The sequence below is a fragment of the Haliotis cracherodii genome, unplaced genomic scaffold (assembly GCF_022045235.1).
Source record: "Haliotis cracherodii isolate W230 unplaced genomic scaffold, xgHalCrac1.p SCAF_20, whole genome shotgun sequence".
NCBI classification, from domain to species: Eukaryota; Metazoa; Mollusca; class Gastropoda; order Lepetellida; family Haliotidae; genus Haliotis; species Haliotis cracherodii.
Genome location: NW_027266276.1, coordinates 11,865,468 through 11,882,392, shown reverse-complemented (window position 1 = coordinate 11,882,392; position 16,925 = coordinate 11,865,468). Strand labels below are relative to the sequence as shown.

Here is a 16,925-nt window from a genome sequence, read left to right as displayed (position 1 = left end):
AAATACAATCAAAACTATCGATTTTCCTAACTGAACACGATACTATTGATCGGAAACTGATTTAACAATCGATTTATTGACTTTAAGTGCTTACCAATAGCAATATATCGATATTTTGGTTTATCGTGACACCCGACTATGAAATAGCCAATTATGTTGTTTTGCTCTGTTTGTATCCTAATGTTTCCTGTGTGGTAAATGCTTTTCATTTGTTCACAGATACTCTGGATTTACTCACAAACGAAGCGAGGAAGATGTTTATTCCAACTGAGGCCTACAAAGAAGTGAAACGAAAACTGAAGACATTTGGTCATGTGACCATCTGCGGGGCTTCAGGAGAAGGCAAGACAACGATGGCTCTGGTGTTGGGTTCACAGTATGGACCCAAAGGATACGAGGTCGTGTTTGTGGACAACCTGGAGAAGTTTGACTTAGACCTCTGTCTGAGTAGACACCCCAGAGTATTTCTCATAGTAGATGACATGTTTGGTACTGTTGGATTATCTGCGAATACTTCACAGGTGAAATCCTTTCTAAACAATCTTCTCCTCCATTTAGCACAAAAGCAGCCAGCAGGGGAACTGCAGTCAGAAGAAGATGACGTAGATAAATCCAGAAAGAAAGTGCAGGGCCAAAGAGAAAGTCAAGCAAAGGATATTCGTGTCATCTTCACGTCGAAGTCATACAACTTCCATGATGGACTTGCAAAACTGCAGTACGAGGGTTTCAAACTGTTCAAGGGTCAGACAGTAATAGATTTAACTACACAAGATAAATACTGGCTTTCAGACACCGAGAAAAGGACAATATTTGAACGACATAGGAATGCTCTTGGTGACTGCTCAATGCAACATATACCTGATTACAGTGAGCTGGAAATCAATTCAAATATCTTTGGATTCCCTCTTATTTGTAAACTTTGTTTTGAATTTTCATCATTCTACAAAAATGCAAAATCATTTTTCAAGGAACCACTGTTTTATCTTGGGTTAGAACTAAAGAATTTGCTTGAAGAGAGAAACGATCGATCGGCCATTTTGGCTCTGATGCTACTGTGTGAAAACAAATTGGACCTGACCAAGTTAGACAGTGGAGGCGAGGACAGGGAAATGGACAGCCTGGTCAAAACTGTTTTACAGCTGATGGCTGATGCTACACGTGCAGGCATGTACAAAGCAGCTAAAAGTTTGAGAGGAACATTCTTCACAAGAGGAGACACTGTTGGCTTTGCTCATTCTTCAATCTATGATGCTTGTGCCTGTGCCTTGTACAATATCAGTCCAGTCTTTGTTTTGAAGCACTGCAGTGATGATTTTCTGTTTGAAAGACTACAAGGTGATAAGGTTGATGAAACGAAAGTTGACAATCATCTCCATTTGATATATGTCTCAGAGAATTATGATGACCTCATAACCACAAGGTTTGCACAGTCAATTAAACAAGGACAGTTTTCTAAATCAGTGACACATCCAATTCTCAAACAAGACAGGACAGTTTCTATTTTGCTCAGCAAACTTCAGTGTGACGGGACAAAACATCTCAATCAGGATTCTATGGAGGAACCGTGGCTTCACAGGAAAGAGAAAGGAAAATATTTTCTGTACTGGGCTGCTCTTGGACATAATGAACATCTAGTCACAGATATAAAAGACACAACTGGAGAAGAGTTCACTCAAGGAGAGATCAGTGAGGCAATGGAAGGATGTGCACAAAGCAACAATGTGACAGTATTGAAATGGTTGTTCACGAGGAGTGAAAAACAGGACCATCTATTGACACTGAACAGACTTTTGCTGGTAGCAGCTGAAAATGGCAGCTCGGAGACACTTGTATGTCTACTGCAGGAAGGCGCTGATATTAACACAAGTGACAAGAAAATGCAAAACGTCTTTCATCTGGTCTGCAAGTCAGGAATGGAAAAATCCCTCAAAGTCTTGTTAAACTGGAATCCTGGGAATAATGTTATAAACTCTATTGATGTGAATGGCAGAACCCCTGTCATGGTTGCAGCACTAACAGGATCAGAGGGATGTTTTCAGTTACTGAGCAAAGTATCACAAATGGATGTGATAGACAAGTATAGATATGAAATTATTCACCTTGCCTGTGGTGGTGGGAACACAGCTATAGTTCAAAATCTCCTGTCTCCTTCTAACATCAACAGTAGAGAGGGGCATGGACGGACACCAGCTATGATGGCAGCTGTCTGTGGACATCAAAGTGTGTTTGACCTCCTTGTGTCAGACCAAGCTGACCTCACACTGGTGGATACATTTGGTGATAGTTTGCTTCATCTTGCCTGTCAGGGTGGGAACATAGCTATAGTACAACATGTCCTGTCTCCTTCTAACATCAACAGTAGAGGGAATCATGAATGGACACCAGCTATGAAGGCAGCTGTCTGTGGACATCAAAGTGTGTTTGACCTCCTTGTGTCAAACCAAGCTGACCTCACACTGGTGGATACATTTGGTGATAGTTTGCTTCATCTTGCCTGTCAGGGTGGGAACACAGATATAGTACAACATGTCCTGTCTCCTTCTAACATCAACAGTAGAGGCAGACACGGATGGACACCAGCTATGAAGGCAGCTGAAAGTGGACATCAAAGTGTGTTTGACCTCCTTGTGTCAAACCAAGCTGACCTCACACTGGTGGATACATTTGGTGATAGTTTGCTTCATCTTGCCTGTCAGGGTGGGAACACAGCTATAGTACAACATCTCCTGTCCCCTTCGAACATCAACAGTAGAGGCAGACACGGATGGACACCAGCTATGAAGGCAGCTGTCTGTGGACATCAAATTGTGTTTGACCTCCTTGTGTCAAACCAAGCTGACCTCACACTGGTGGATACATTTGGTGAAAATTTACTTCATCTTGCCTGTCAGGGTGGGAACAAAGATATAGTACAACATGTCCTGTCTCCTTCTAACATCAACAGTAGAGGGGGGCATGGACGGACACCAGCTATGATGGCAGCTGTAAGTGGACATCAAAGTGTGTTTGACCTCCTTGTGTCAAACCAAGCTGACCTCACACTGGTGGATACATTTGGTGATAGTTTACTTCATCTTGCCTGTCAGGGTGGGAACACAGATATAGTACAACATGTCCTGTCTCCTTCTAACATCAACAGTAGAGGGAGCCATGCATTGACACCAGCTATGAAGGCAGCTGTCTGTGGACATCAAAGTGTGTTTGACCTCCTTGTGTCAAACCAAGCTGACCTCACACTGGTGGATACATTTGGTGATAGTTTGCTTCATCTTGCCTGTCAGGGTGGGAACACAGCTATAGTACAACATGTCCTGTCCCCTTCTAACATCAACAGTAGAGGGAGGCATAAAAGGACACCAGCTATGAAGGCAGCTGAAAGTGGACATCAAAGTGTGTTTGACCTCCTTGTGTCAGACCAAGCTGACCTCACACTGGTGGATACATTTGGTGATAGTTTGCTTCATCTTGCCTGTCAGGGTGGGAACACAGCTATAGTACAATATCTCCTGTCTCCTTCTAACATCAACAGTAGAGGGAGGCATAAAAGGACACCAGCTATGAAGGCAGCTGTCTGTGGACATCAAAGTGTGTTTGACCTCCTTGTGTCAGACCAAGCTGACCTCACACTGGTGGATACATTTGGTGAAAATTTACTTCATCTTGCCTGTCAGGGTGTGAACACAGCTATAGTACAACATGTCCTGTCTCCTTCTAACATCAACAGTAGAGGGAGGCATAAAAGGACACCAGCTATGAATGCAGCTGTCAGTGGACATCAAAGTGTGTTTGACCTCCTTGTGTCAGACCAAGCTGACCTCACACTGGTGGATACATTTGGTGATAGTTTGCTTCATCTTGCCTGTCAGGGTGGGAACAAAGCTATAGTACAACACCTCCTGTCTACTTCTAACATCAACAGTAGAGGGAGGTATAAAAGGACACCAGCTATGAAGGCAGCTGTCAGTGGACATCAAAGTGTGTTTGACCTCCTTGTGTCAAACCAAGCTGACCTCACACTGGTGGATACATTTGGTGAAAATTTACTTCATCTTGCCTGTCAGGGTGGGAACACAGCTATAGTACAACATCTCCTGTCTCCTTCTAACATCAACAGTAGAGGGAGGCATAAAAGGACACCAGCTATGAAGGCAGCTGAAAGTGGACATCAAAGTGTGTTTGACCTCCTTGTGTCATACCAAGCTGACCTCACACTGGTGGATACATTTGGTGATAGTTTGCTTCACCGTGCCTGTCGTGGTGGAAACACAGATATAGTACAACATGTCCTGTCCCCTTCTAACATCAACAGTAGAGGGAGGCATGGACGGACATCAGCTATGAATGCAGCTGTCTGTGGACATCAAAGTGTGTTTGACCTCCTTGTGTCAAACCAAGCTGACCTCACACTGGTGTCTACATCTGGTGATAGTTTACTTCATCTTGCCTGTGGTGGTGGAAACACAGCTATAGTACAACATGTCCTGTCTCCTTCTAACATCAACAGTAGAGGGAGGCATGGATGGACACCAGCTATGAAGGCAGCTGTCTGTGGACATCAAAGTGTGTATGACCTCCTTGTGTCAAACCAAGCTGACCTCACACTGGTGGATACATTTGGTGATAGTTTGCTTCATCTTGCCTGTCAGGGTGGGAACACAGCTATAGTACAACATGTCCTGTCTCCTTCTAACATCAACAGTAGAGGGGGGCATAAAAGGACACCAGCTATGAAGGCAGCTGAAAGTGGACATCAAAGTGTGTTTGACCTCCTTGTGTCAGACCAAGCTGACCTCACACTGGTGGATACATTTGGTGATAGTTTGCTTCATCTTGCCTGTCAGGGTGGGAACACAGCTATAGTACAACATGTCCTGTCTCCTTCTAACATCAACAGTAGAGGGAGCAATGAATGGACACCAGCTAAGAAGGCAGCTGAAAGTGGACATCAAAGTGTGTTTGACCTCCTTGTGTCAAACCAAGCTGACCTCACACTGGTGGATACATTTGGTGATAGTTTGCTTCATCTTGCCTGTCAGGGTGGGAACACAGCTATAGTACAATATCTCCTGTCTCCTTCTAACATCAACAGTAGAGGGAGGCATAAAAGGACACCAGCTATGAAGGCAGCTGAAAGTGGACATCAAAGTGTGTTTGACCTCCTTGTGTCAGACCAAGCTGACCTCACACTGGTGGATACATTTGGTGATAGTTTGCTTCATCTTGCCTGTCAGGGTGGGAACACAGCTATAGTACAACATGTCCTGTCTCCTTCTAACATCAACAGTAGAGGGAGCAATGAATGGACACCAGCTATGAAGGCAGCTTTCTGTGGACATCAAAGTGTGTTTGACCTCCTTGTGTCAGACCAAGCTGACCTCACACTGGTGGATACATTTGGTGATAGTTTGCTTCATCTTGCCTGTCAGGGTGGGAACACAGCTATAGTACAACATGTCCTGTCTCCTTCTAACATCAACAGTAGAGGGAGCCATGAATGGACACCAGCTATGAAGGCAGCTGTCAGTGGACATCAAAGTGTGTTTGACCTCCTTGTGTCAAACCAAGCTGACCTCACACTGGTGGATACATTTGGTGATAGTTTGCTTCATCTTGCCTGTCAGGGTGGGAACACAGCTATAGTACAACATGTCCTGTCCCCTTCTAACATCAACAGTAGAGGGAGCCATGAATGGACACCAGCTATGAAGGCAGCTGTCAGTGGACATCAAAGTGTGTTTGACCTCCTTGTGTCAAACCAAGCTGACCTCACACTGGTGGATACATTTTGTGATAGTTTGCTTCATCTTGCCTGTCAGGGTGGGAACACAGCTATAGTACAACATGTCCTGTCTCCTTCTAACATCAACAGTAGAGGGGGGCATAAAAGGACACCAGCTATGAAGGCAGCTGTCAGTGGACATCAAAGTGTGTTTGACCTCCTTGTGTCAAACCAAGCTGACCTCACACTGGTGGATACATTTGGTGATAGTTTGCTTCATCTTGCCTGTCAGGGTGGGAACACAGATATAGTACAACATGTCCTGTCTCCTTCTAACATCAACAGTAGAGGGAGCAATGAATGGACACCAGCTATGAAGGCAGCTTTCTGTGGACATCAAAGTCTGTTTGACCTCCTTGTGTCAAACCAAGCTGACCTCACACTGGTGGATACATTTGGTGATAGTTTGCTTCATCTTGCCTGTCGTGGTGGAAACACAGATATAGTACAACATGTCCTGTCTCCTTCTAACATCAACAGTAGAGGGGGGCATGGACGGACACCAGCTATGAATGCAGCTGTCTGTGGACATCAAAGTGTGTTTGACCTCCTTGTGTCTAACCAAGCTGACCTTACACAGGTGGATACATCTGGTGATAGTTTACTTCATCTTGCCTGTCAGGGTGGAAACACAGCTATAGTACAACATGTCCTGTCCCCTTCTAACATCAACAGTAGAGGGAGGCATGGATGGACACCAGCTATGAAGGCAGCTGAAAGTGGACATCAAAGTGTGTTTGACCTCCTTGTGTCAGACCAAGCTGACCTCACACTGGTGGATACATTTGGTGATAGTTTACTTCATCTTGCCTGTCAGGGTGGGAACACAGCTATAGTACAACATGTCCTGTCTCCTTCTAACATCAACAGTAGAGGGAGCCATGAATGGACACCAGCTATGAAGGCAGCTGTCAGTGGACATCAAAGTGTGTTTGACCTTGTGTCAAACCAAGCTGACCTCACACTGGTGGATACATTTGGTGATAGTTTGCTTCATCTTGCCTGTCAGGGTGGGAACACAGCTATAGTACAATATCTCCTGTCTCCTTCTAACATCAACAGTAGAGGGGGGCATAAAAGGACACCAGCTATGAAGGCAGCTGTCAGTGGACATCAAAGTGTGTTTGACCTCCTTGTGTCAAACCAAGCTGACCTCACACTGGTGGATACATTTGGTGATAGTTTGCTTCATCTTGCCTGTCAGGGTGGGAACACAGATATAGTACAACATGTCCTGTCTCCTTCTAACATCAACAGTAGAGGGAGCAATGAATGGACACCAGCTATGAAGGCAGCTTTCTGTGGACATCAAAGTGTGTTTGACCTCCTTGTGTCAAACCAAGCTGACCTCACACTGGTGGATACATCTGGTGATAGTTTGCTTCATCTTGCCTTTCAGGGTGGAAACACAGCTATAGTACAACATGTCCTGTCCCCTTCTAACATCAACAGTAGAGGGAGGCATGGATGGACACCAGCTATGAATGCAGCTGTCAGTGGACATCAAAGTGTGTTTGACCTCCTTGTGTCAAACCAAGCTGACCTCACACTGGTGGATACATTTGGTGATAGTTTGCTTCATCTTGCCTGTCGTGGTGGAAACACAGCTATAGTACAACATGTCCTGTCCCCTTCTAACATCAACAGTAGAGGGGGGCATGGACGGACACCAGCTATGAATGCAGCTGTCTGTGGACATCAAAGTGTGTTTGACCTCCTTGTGTCAAACAAAGCTGACCTCACACTGGTGGATACATCTGGTGATAGTTTGCTTCATCTTGCCTGTGATGGTGGAAACACAGCTATAGTACAACATCTCCTGTCTCCTTCTAACATCAACAGTAGAGGCAGACACGGATGGACACCAGCTATGAAGGCAGCTGTCAGTGGACAACAAATTGTGTTTGACCTCCTTGTATCAAACCAAGCTGACCTCACACTGGTGGATACATTTGGTGATAGTTTACTTCATCTTGCCTGTCAGGGTGGAAACACAGATATAGTACAACATGTCCTGTCTCCTTCTAACATAAACAGTAGAGGGAGACATGGATGCACACCTGTGATGAAGGCTGCGTACATTGGGCATAAAGATGTGGTTGACCTCCTTGTGCAGCACAAAGCTGACCTCACACTTCTAACAGACAGTAATGAGGACATCTAATGTGTAGCTGAGAGGGGAGGACATCCTACACTAGCCAAGTATCTACAAACTGTCTGTTATCAAAGAGGACAACAAGATACTAGATAGCTATAAATCACAGATAAGTAGATGCTTTTGTTGGGTCCTGACTATGTCTTTTACATATCAGTATTTGAGTGAGTGAGTAAGGTTTTACGCTGCTATTAGCAATCATCCAGTAATATCATGGCAGGGGACACCAGAAGTAGGCTTCGCACATTGTACCCATATGGGAAATTGAACCCAGGTCTTTCGTGTGACTAGCAAATGTGTCCTAATTTCGAAGCTGGTACCTAGCTCATGGGGGTCTATTTTGACCTTCGGACTTCAAAATTCACACTAAAATTAAACTGTTGTGAGGACCAGTACAAATCCAATGATAGTAGTTGTCATTGACCAGTAGCAAGTGAATGCAATGATTGTCAATGCTTCTGTTTTGCTACAAATTGGAATTGAATAAAACTGACAAAAAATGTAAACAAAGAAAGTACTGTATTCGACGTAATAAGCGCCCCGCTCAAATAAGCGCCCACGGCGATATTTGTTAATATATTGGCTAGTGAACGATCCCAGTTAGCACCCCTTCCGATGGATCAACGTACACAAGACATTTATTCGTGTATAATACACACTCATGTGTTATATGCACAGTTAATTATGGGGAATTAAATTCTGGACAAAATTATCTATCGTACATAAACATTTCAGGCTGTCAGCATAAACCACGAAATTTATCTTTCAACTCTGTTTTTTTCACCAAAATAATATTCTAATAAGAGCCCCCTATTTCTAGTGGGCTTATTACATCGAATACGTTTTTTGTGTCTTGTTCAAGCATTGATCATGTTGATGGATGGAAAGGACATTGCTATTCAACAAAGGATCTTGTCACCAAAGCATTCACAAGACAATACATGTACCTTGCTGACACTAATTGGTTTTCACCATTACTTACAGCGAAAACAACCAGCTCATTAATATGACAGCATATTTGTAACTGTTGATAGCTAGAAAGATCATTTCAAAGGTGTCAGTACCTGATGATCAAGTGTGTAGTGTTATTATAGTTGGGATATAGTTCACACCTCATCCGTCCGTCCATCGTTTCAGGAGCACAATTCAAAGACCGTTAAAGATTTGTCAGCAAAAGTTTGCAGATATATCAAACAGATCCTGAAGTTGTTCTTTTTGCTTTTTAAGGATTTTTTACATTTTTATTTTTCCCTGTATCCATGGAATCAAGTTGGACCTAGTCTCAAAAGGGGGTGGATTTCGTTTCCGGAACAGAACTCACAAACCGTATAATATCTCTCAACAAAACTTTGCAGATAATTCAAACAGATCCGGAAGAGGTGCTTTTTGCTATATCAGCATTTTGGGCATTCTTATTTTTCTATGCTTCAAGGAAAGCAATTTAACTCTGATCTGGTGTATGTTGTTTTCAGAGCAGAGTTTGAAAATCATGAAACATTCTTAAACAAATCATGCCGGGTTTATCAATTATGTCCTGAAGTGCCTTTATTTTGAAAATTTGAGAAAAATTTCCCCCCTGTTTCCATGGAGACAAATTATGTGTTCGATACTTGGATGGCCAATTGGGCTTATATTAAAGAGCAGGGAGATATGTCACCTTCTGATGACTCTTGTTTTACAAGTGAGTACTGGAAATTCATCTGTATCAGATTTAAAAAAAGAGGTGTTACAATAGTTTGGAATCACATTAAAATCAGATCTTTGTTCTCACTACTGCTAAACAAAGATCTGAGGACATCCCATTACAGTTCACGTCGGAACGTCCTTTCATAATCTTTGACCGTCCAATTAATAAGATTGCAATATTTTGTTGAATTTATTTTATTTTTTGCCTCATGAATTCTTGAGCCTTGTTTGAAACGTATAATATCTGTGAATAGTTTTGTTTCACTTGGTGGCTGTGTGGAATTGTGATTTATGAAGTGTAGTTAGTACAATTAAAAAATTGAAACTTTTCTTGGATAAGTCCCTTCATTTGCCACATTACGAGAGTCAGCTGTTTGTTGCTGGCATATCTTGTTTTTGTCGTATATCAGGGTTCTTTATGACATCAGAATTCAAACAAGTACATTAATTAGTTTCAGTAATGAAAAGAAATGATAGGGATTATACAACTGGAACTGTCACCCATCCCAAGTGTGGACAGAAGACACGTCTGTGCTAGAAATACTGAGACCTGACCCGAACTGTGTTCATCATGTCCTGACTGTTTTACTAACCAAGTAGTGCTGTGAGCATTCACTTGTGAATGAAACTTGGCGCAGTGCAAATGTTGTTGTTATTATTATTATTATTATTATTATTATTATTATTATTTATCAAGATAATAAGGGAAGTATCCCTTGAAATCAAATTTCTTCCTTCAGCTAACTTCTTCACTCTGCAGACTGAAGGAATTTTAATACTTTAGGTCATACTTGATCACAAATGTTTGACCAATATAAGTTGTGAAAAATGTAAATAGCTAAAACAGACTTAAATGACAGGCGAAATCATCTCCTCAGTGCCTGAATTTTCGTTTAGGGGATGATTTTGCCTGTCGCATTTTATATAAATACTTTCTATGAAATACATGTATGCAGATACAATATAATGTTGAGATTACATTATTGATGATGGCATTCAGGTATGAATTGAACATTTTAATAATCAATTATTATGTATGTCATAGAGATGAAGGTGAAATATTGTGTAGATAATATGGAGGATAAGTTTCTGTTTGGTGCCACAATCATGATTGAGATGCTACTGGTTGTGACTGTTTGTTATAACAATACTCTTTTAGTTGAATGAGTTTATATATGTTTCCTGAGGGGCACGGATGGCCCAGTCGTCTAAGGCGCCTCGATTCGCTGTGGACAGTTGCGCCCTTGGGCACGCCAGAAACCTATGATTGTGGGTTTGAATCCCGGTTCGCCCCAATTATGTTTCTAGGTTTGTCAGCACCATACCCGTGCTTGTGGGTTTCACCGAAATGGTAAACGCCTGAGACCTGCATCACTTGGGGCTTTCCTCCCACATTAAGCTGACATGCCGTGATATAAGTGGAATACTGTTAAAAGCGGCAATAAACCCAACACACTCACACTATATGTTTTTCTTTATTGTAACAGACCACATTACATAGTGGAAAATGCATTAGGTTTTAACACTTACGTGTTATCCCAAATATAACATTTGTTACATTTGACCACTTTCTAAATGGCATTGTGTATTCATAGCTTTCGGCCATGGGAGCCGTGCCAATTAACACTTGTCAGAGGGGTACTCAAAGTATGTGATCCAGACTACCAGTTTTGTGGAAGCCTCGGTGGCTGAGTGTGTTAGATGGCTTTGAGAGCTGGGGATTAAGTGCCTCACCCTGGCAGGTGTGGGTTAGAGTCCCGGACGGGACTCCACCCAAAAAGTACTAGAATCTGTACTTTACTAAGAAAGTGTTATCCCAAATATAACATTTGTTACACATTGTAAATAGTTGTCAGTCTATCTCTATAACAGGTATATAAGTGTCATAGCTTGATCAGGTCATAGGGCTAGTTCATTCTACTTTTAAGGGCAGTCAGGTTTTTCCATTAAAGTGTCATTGGTTTACCGTCTTTATCGAAGGACTTCAGACTAGTTCTTTGCTTTGATTGGTGGATTTGAATATCTGTGTCACCAGACATCTTTACAACTGTCACCATTTGTCACAATCATTTCATTGCCCCACAGTACAGATCAGGTCTCATGTTAATATTACTTACTAAACTTCGTCTTGTGTCTAAAAGTATATTTATCTTCCTTATTGTATTAAATTACGTTTGGTAATCTAATTTTTGTGAGTTTGTTAATAGTGAGGGATTTGATGAGCCTGAATGTGTCTGTGGATCTGTGGATCTGTGATATGTTGGATCTCATAGTAATGGCTGTGTACTCAAATTATATGCATATTGTAACCTTTATCTGTATGATTATCCCATGTGTAATAATCAGGAATATTGTAAATATGGACATAAAGCTATTTAGAAAATGTATACATTGTCTGCATTGTGTATTTATCAAGTCATTGTTTGAAAGTATATGAATGTTTTTTATCATGTTTGTGTGTTTGTTTTTTGTTCAACTCTGCACTCAGCAATATTCCAGTTCTATGACCGGGGTCTGTAAATAATCAAGTCTGGGTCAAACAGACCAGTGATTGATATCATGAGCATCGACCTTTACAACTGGGATACAATGACATGCATCCACTCAATCTGCACAACTGGGATACGATGACATGCATCCACTCGATCTACACAACTGGGATACGATGACATGCATCCACTCGATCTACACAACTTGGATACGATGACATGCATCCACTCGATCTACACAACTGGGATACGATGACATGCATCCACTCGATCTACACAACTGGGATACGATGACATGCATCCACTTGATTTACACATCTGGGATACGATGACATGCATCCACTCGATCTATACTACTGGGATACGATGACATGCATCCAGTCGACCTTTACAACTGGGATACGATGACATGCATCCACTCGATCTACACAACTGGGATACGATGACATGCATCCACTCGATCTATACCACTGGGATACGATGACATGCATCCACTCGATCTACACAACTGGGATACGATGACATGCATCCACTCGATCTACACAACTGGGATACGATGACATGCATCCACTCGATCTACACAACTGGGATACGATGACATGCATCCACTCGATCTACACAACTGGGATACGATGACATGCATCCACTCGATCTATACAACTGGGATACGATGACATGCATCCACTCGATCTACACAACTGGGATACGATGACATGCATCCACTAAGTCAACAAGCCTGACCACCCGATCCATCAGTCGCCTCTTACTGCAAGCATGTTAGGTGAAGACCTATTCAGGATCTTCACAGGCTTATCTATCATGTAGGCTACTGCATGTCCATTGGAATGCTTGTGCATGTGTGCGGCCTAATTATACCTACATATATGTTTGGTGGACTGTCATACATAGCTGTTTGTTGAATGAATTGCTGTGATGAACTTGTTATGCTGCCTATCATATCCTTTATACATCATTTATTTAACAACATCCAAATCTCTTTAATCAGGATTTTGTTTTGTGTAAGAGGGCAGGAATAAGTGTAAGAACATTTCCATGTCGACAGCTGCTTCATGAGATTGATTTTTTTTCGATTTTGATGCCTTTTTGAAGGCACCCCCGGGATGGGGGTGGTGGGGATCCCCTGCACATAATGCTGGGGGATATAGAGATCGGCCAGGCTGTCTGTCCATAATCATTTCCCTTTCCGGGGCAGAACTCGAAAACCATTCAGTGTATTTGATCGAAACTTGGCAAATATATCAGTCACATACTGAAGTGGTGCCTTTTGATATTTAAGGATTTTTAAAAAAAAATTTTTTAAATTTCTATGGAAAGAAGTTGGACTTCATGGAGGATGGGATTCGTTTTCGCGAAAGAATTCGAAATCATTCAGTATATTTGATCGAAACTTGAAAGATGTATCAGTCGCATGCTCAAGTGGTGCCTTTTGCTATTTTGTAATTTTTACAATTTTTATTTTTAATTCTTGATTTCTATTAAAACAATTTGGACATGGGTGGGGTTAGGTGTCTTTTGTGTAGCACAACTTGAAAACCGTGAGAGAATTTTCATCCAAACTTGGTACATGTATTAACCAAGGGCTTAAGTGGTGCCTTTTGCTATTTAGGAATTTTAACCAAAATCAGTTTTTCCCGTATCTGTGTTAAACTGCAGCATGGTGTCTCTGGCTAGTGTAAGCCTTAACTAGTACAAACAGCCACCCACACACACACATGCATGCAGGTTGCTCTTGACCGGGACCTTAAACCCCATTTCACCTCACCTCACTTGTTTATTTTAATAGTATATCTTATTTTATGTGTGAACATTTTTGACACATTTATATCTTACATTTACATTAGCTGTCATAAGTCCTAAAATGCAAATATGGAAAAGGACAATGTGTGAAGCCCATTTCTGGATACCCCCATGTGATATTGCTGGAATATTGCTAAACACGGTGTAAAACGGTACTTACTCACTCCCGTACGAGGCGACTATAGATGATTCCATGACCTGGTTGATTGTGTGTCATCGAACCCCCAGGGCGTGGGGAGTTGCTCATAATATCAGTCACTGGTTTCCCTGGTTCCCCTGGTTCAGACTCGATTTGTTACACACCTATGCAGCGTTAAATCATCTTGTCGGTGTTTGCTGAAAAGTACTCCGAGTGCCATTGTACAAAACAAGCTCAGTGCTATGACTGTCGTAAGTCTATGTAAGTTATGGTAGTTACGATCACCTCAGCGCTAAGATCGTTTTGTACAACGCCACAACCGTCTTTTCCTGGTGTGATCTTTACAGGTTCGTATAATGCATATCAAATGTATCTCGGGGCAGTGGGGTAGCGTCATGGCTAAAGCGTTCGCTCGTCACGCTGAAGACCCGCGTTCGATTCCCCACATGGGTACAATGTGTGAAGCCCATTTCTGATGTTCCCCGTCGTGATAATCCTGGAATATTGCTAAAAGCGGCGTAAAACCATACTCACTCACTCAAATGTATTTTCTTATACAGTAGACCCGAAATGTTTGCCGTAAGAGGCGACTAACAGGATCAGGTGGTCAAGCTCGCTGACTTGGTTGATGCATGTTATCGTATCCCAATTGCGTGGATCGATGCTCGTGATATCAATCACAGGATTGCCTTGTCCAGACTCGATTATTACAGATCGCCACCAGATAACTGGAATATTGCTGAGTGCGGCGTTAAACAACAAACAAACAGACAAACAAACAACCTGTAAACAAATCGTCACATTGACATAGAAAGTTAATGGCTTGGCAGTACTTCTTATAATTCACGTTATTAACTACTAGTCCCTACATCACTACAAATGACTCCGGGAACTGACATGGATGTGACGTCACTACACATGACTCATGGAAAAGGCATAGATGTGACGTCGCTACACATGACTCGGGGAACAGGCATGGATGTGAAGTCACTACACATGATTTGGGGAAGGGGCATAGATGTGACGTCACTACACATGACTCGGGGAACAGGCGTGGATGTGACGTCACTACACATGACGCTGGGAACAGGCGTGGATGTTACGTCACTACACACGACTCGGGGAACAGACATGGATGTGACGTCACTACGCATGATTCGGGGAACAGACATGGATGTGACGTCGCTACACATGACTCAGGGAACAGACATGGATGTGACGGCACTACACATGACTCATGGAAAGGCGTAGATGTGACGTCGCTACACATGACTCAGGGAACAGGCATGGATGTGACGTCACTACACACGACACAGGGAACAGGCATGGATGTGACGTCACTACACATGACTCAGGGAACAGGCGTGGGTGTGACGTCACACACGACTCGGGGAACAGGCATGGATGTGACGTCACTACACATGACTCAGGGAACAGACATGGGTGTGACGTCACTACACATGACTCGGGGAACAGGCGTGGATGTTACGTCACTACACACGACTCAGGGTACAGGCATAGATATGACGACACTACACATGACTCAGGGAACAGGCGTGGATGTTATGTCACTACACATGACTCAGGGAACAGGCATGGATGTTACGTCACTACACATGACTCGGGGAACAGACATGGATGTGACGGCACTACACATGACTTGGGGAACAGACATGGGTGTGATGCACTACACATGACTCAGGGAACAGGCGTGGATGTTACGTCACTACACACGACTCAGGGTACAGGCATAGATATGACGACACTACACATGACTCAGGGAACAGGCGTGGATGTTATGTCACTACACATGACTCAGGGAACAGGCATGGATGTTACGTCACTACACATGACTCGGGGAACAGACATGGATGTGACGGCACTACACATGACTTGGGGAACAGACATGGATGTGACGTCACTACACATGATTCAGGGAACAGGCGTGGATGTTACGTCACTACACACGACTCAGGGTACAGGCATAGATGTGACGTCACTACACTTGGCTCAGGGAACAGGCGTGGATGTTATGTCACTACACATGACTCAGGGTACAGGCATAGATATGACGACACTACACATGACTCAGGGAACAGGCGTGGATATGACGTCACTACACATGGCTCGGGGAACAGGCGTGGATGTGACGTCACTACACATCATTTGGGGAAGGGGCATAGATGTGACGTCACTAAACATGACTCGGGGGGACAGGCATGGATCTGACGTCACTACACATGACTCAGGAAACAGGCATGGGTGTGACGTCACTACACATGACTCGGGGAACAGGCGTGGTTGTTACGTCACTACACATGACTCGGGGAACAGGCTTGGATGTGACGTCACTACACATGACTTCGGGAACAGGCGTGGATGTGACGTCACAACACATGACTTGGGGAACAGGCGTGGATGTGACGTCATGGACAGAAGCTCATGGTGTCGGTAGTGAGTGAGTGAGTATGGTTTTACGCCGCTTTTAGCAATATTCCAGCAATATCACGGCGGGGGACACAAGAAATGTATTGTACACAGGTCGGGAATCGAACCCGGGTCTTTGGCGTGACGAGTGAACGCTTCAACCACTAGGCTAACGTCGGTAGTGCTTTGAAGTCAAATGTTGATTCTTCGTCAGTTGCCATGAGACACAACGAAACGAATGTACAAATGCGTCAATCCAGTTTATTTATTGCAAGATGCATCTAGTTCCGTCTTACTTGATCCTTCGCTGGTTCGTCATGTGCATCAAGGTCACAAATCTCAAACTTGAAACGACGGTCCCTTGGAATGAGATAATTGCATGAAAGTCAGTAATTTTTACACAATATAAACCATTAATCAACCTGTAAAACC

The 16,925-nt window shown here is 43.0% G+C and overlaps 1 protein-coding gene across 1 annotated transcript in view; it reads left to right on the top strand.

The window, feature by feature from the left end:
* Positions 1-16,925, top strand: part of LOC139470319 (ankyrin repeat and KH domain-containing protein mask-like) — a 47,982-nt gene that overhangs the window by 10,533 nt on the left and 20,524 nt on the right. The window contains 2 exon segments of the mRNA XM_071252689.1: positions 220-7,998; positions 8,226-8,232. Coding sequence (XP_071108790.1) covers positions 220-7,998; positions 8,226-8,232 — 7,786 coding nt within the window.